The 3444-nt window shown below is 34.9% G+C and overlaps 1 protein-coding gene across 4 annotated transcripts in view; it reads left to right on the plus strand.

The window, feature by feature from the left end:
* The window catches only part of LOC107625634 (thymidylate kinase), a 5742-nt gene extending 2513 nt beyond the window's left edge, over positions 1 to 3229 (plus strand). For 3 of the 4 annotated variants that reach the window (XM_016328321.2, XM_021116112.1, XM_016328322.2), the window contains 5 exons: positions 244 to 600; positions 1571 to 1682; positions 1846 to 1905; positions 2426 to 2530; positions 2833 to 3229. In XM_016328321.2, the coding sequence (XP_016183807.1) occupies positions 244 to 600; positions 1571 to 1682; positions 1846 to 1905; positions 2426 to 2530; positions 2833 to 2952 (754 nt within the window). In that variant the 3' untranslated portion in view covers positions 2953 to 3229. Of the gene's footprint in view, positions 1 to 28; positions 118 to 243; positions 601 to 1570; positions 1683 to 1845; positions 1906 to 2425; positions 2531 to 2832 lie in introns of all 4 variants that reach the window. The other variant, XM_021116113.1, reaches the window with a different exon arrangement.

Consider the following 3444-nt stretch of genomic DNA (forward strand, 5'->3'; position numbering starts at 1 on the left):
TCTCTCCTTCTTCCAACCTTCTTTTCAGCTATACTCTTTGAAAATTGTACCCGATCCATAGTTCTTAGTTCAACCGGTGAAAAGTTTTCTCTTTGGAAGAATGCAAAGGCTTGCAATGTTTGTCGTTTCTTTATCTTTCTTTCTTTTTTTTCCCCTTTTTTTGTGTTCATACCAGATTCTCTATTCTTGGTTTTTTCCCTTTATTTTTGTACTAATATTTAAGGGTTTGTTTTTCTTTTACAGAAGTTTCAAAACACTAGTGTTGCAGAAATCATTCAATTTTCGGGTTCAGTTCTTCTCCAATTGTTCTCCTAAGAAGCTAAGAATGGATAATAATCTTAATTGTAGCATTGAGGGCAACAAAAAGGGGTCTAGAGGTGCCTTGGTTGTCCTAGAAGGCTTAGATCGTTCTGGAAAGTCCTCTCAGTGTACCAGACTAGTCAATTATTTGGAGGGTCAACGAATCTCTGCTGAGTTATGGAGATTTCCTGACAGAAACACTGATGTTGGGAAAATGATATCGGCCTATCTTACTAACACTTCACAATTGGATGATCATACTATTCATCTCCTCTTTAGTGCCAATCGTTGGGAGAAGAGGTTTTGTGTCTCCCCCACCCTTTCAGATGATTATAAATGTTTACATTGTTATCAGTCATTTGCTTTCTGTGTATGTTAATCAAATTTAAGGTCTTTGACTATGATTGAACTGAATTTGAAACCTTTAAATTTTGAATTTTCACTTGAGAAAGTGAAGTATCATCTCTCACCTTTGAATGTTTTCTCTCCCATATTTTCTCTTGGTCCCACTTATGAAATAAATGGTGAGAGATTACACTTTATCCTCTAAAGTGAAATCCAAAATTTAGAGGATCCAAATCCGACTGAATTCTAGTGGTAGTATGTTAGAACTCCTACACCTTTTTTTTTTTTGCTTTGGTGGAGGGGTTGTTTGGAGGTTTCAATGCTGTCGTGGTTAACATAGATAAATGAAGATTGGGCGTATAAACAATGAGATGGAGACCATACCATGGACCTTTATTGAAGTAGGAACAAGGAAGCTCAGGTTGATGGGTCCAAAAAACTTATGCTTTTTGTAATCCAAACCATATTGTGTTGGCATAACTGTTGGCTTAGCTTGTGATGTTATAATACCCAATGTTAAAGTACATGCAAGTTTTCTAGCTCTGAGGGAAGCATACCAAAGGAAGCTAGAAATACATCTGAGTGATTCTCATGACTATGCTAATATGGATGATTTGACTTTGCTGATATTGTAACAAGATGTATATCCTAGACCTTTGGACTTATAAGCTGATGTTTCTTGGAGATTTTGTGACATTGGGATTATCTGTGTAATTTTGGTAGTGTTTTTTGTTTACAAGTAAATTTCCAATGTTAATTTGAAAAATCTTAAATCAAATAAATTTTTATGTACTTATGATGGATAGTTTTGACTAGTACTATCTGCAGCTTATAAAATTTTAAGTATTTTTACAAGTTAAGGTAGTTGCCTGAAAACATTTGAACTCAGATCTTACATTCAGTTATGTGTGTGTTGGCTTTGTAGGTCACTGATGGAAACCAAACTCAAATCTGGAACAACCCTCATTGTTGACCGCTATTCGTATTCTGGTGTGGCTTTCTCCTCTGCCAAGGGACTTGATATTGAGTGGTGTAAGGTAAATGTCTTAAGTAATCTGTTTTCTGTTGAGGGGAAAAAATCAAGGGCGCAAAATGAGAGCTTCTATTCTAGTTAAGAGTTTGTGTATTGTGTATTGTGTTTTCTGTTGACTACACTAATAGGTTCTATCTCTATTAGTTAATCATGAACCCATTTTGCAGGCTTCTGAGGTTGGGCTGCTTGCTCCGGATCTGGTAGCTTACCTTGATATTTCGCCAGAGGTAATATGAAACTTCTTTCTGTGTAGCCAATAGAAAAGTTCTGTTTTGGCCTTTTGGGTTAGTTTTAAGCCTCAATTAAATATCTGCTTTGTTAAAAAGAAAATCTTATTTTCCATTGGTTTTTATTTTCTTTCATGCTGGGAAAAAAGATTTTTTATTCTGCTGTAAAAAAATCCATGCTTCTTTTCTGAAATGTGTTTCTTGGCTCTCTTTCTTTGTTCCATCTTGCTGGGATTGTTTTGAAGTAAAGGGAGTGTGGGAAGTTGGGACAATAGTTACATTATACATGTTTTACCATTTTCCAAGAGGGTGTTCTGTTCTTAATATAGAGTATGAGTTGTGCTATACTGCTATTTCGTTTGTAACATTCATGCTTTGATATTAACCTGCCTGAGCTGCACGTGGTTTTCTGACCTCTTTCGGTGTTGTTGGCTAGCATAATTAAGTATTGGTTCATTCATGTTGCTGACTATTATTGTTTTGTTTATTTGTATTTCCCCATACATTCCACATATATCAGAAAGCCGCAGAAAGAGGAGGGTATGGAGGCGAGAGATATGAAAAGTTGGAGTTTCAGAAGAAAGTTGCTGAAAGCTACAAAGCTATTCATGATGTCTCCTGGAAGGTAATTGGCTGCTTGTATGACCTTTCCTCCTGAAATTAAGTTTGACATTAAGGCTATATTTGGCAAAATGTCTTAACATAGAAAATATAGACATTAGGCAATGAAAGATAATGTCTATCCCAACTCTCCCCAGTTTTATGTAGACAAAATTTGCCGAATTTTGTTACTGATGTTTTACTTGTTCCGGACCCGTATCTGTTTCTTTCTTTGAACACGTTGATGCCTTTTTATATCCTTCTATTATGTCTTTTGTTCTTGTTTTTGCCTTTGTTCCTCCTTCTCTTTCCACTGGCTTGGTGCAGTTTGTAGATGCTTTCCAACCCATTGAAGATGTGGAGAAACAGTTGCAAGAGATAGTGTTTGATTGTGTGACAGAGTGTCAGAAGGGGAAGAAGCCACTTTCCCTCTTGTGGTCAAAATAGACTTATTATACTCTTGAAAGGGATGTGGACAAATAAGTGAGGATTAAATGATTAATCATGACCCTTATACTGGTCGGTTCTGTTTATTTCATTCCTATTTCCTATGTATCATTAGTTAGAAATTTGTTTTCTGGATATATATATATAGGCAATTTGTAATCTTGGTGAGAGCACTGTATAATTAAATCTCTCTGAAGTTGACCTTTATACTTGCACTACACTAGATTTTCATGGTTATGGTATTGAAATTTTTATCCACCAATTTGGCTTTTCCCCATAATCTTTTCCTACTATTATATATGTAGTTATGTACTAGTAGAGTAGCCCGTGCATTCGCACGGCAACATATGTTATTGTTTAGATTTGAAAAAGGATAAGATTAATTTTGGAAAAAATCTAAGTTATATTAAATAATATCAAGTAAAAATTGTATATATAATTTGAAATTTGATGTTTAGCAAAGGAATATGATTAAAAAAAGGATTAAAAAAA

The sequence above is a fragment of the Arachis ipaensis genome, chromosome B02 (genome assembly GCF_000816755.2).
Source record: "Arachis ipaensis cultivar K30076 chromosome B02, Araip1.1, whole genome shotgun sequence".
Classification (NCBI taxonomy): Eukaryota; Viridiplantae; Streptophyta; class Magnoliopsida; order Fabales; family Fabaceae; genus Arachis; species Arachis ipaensis.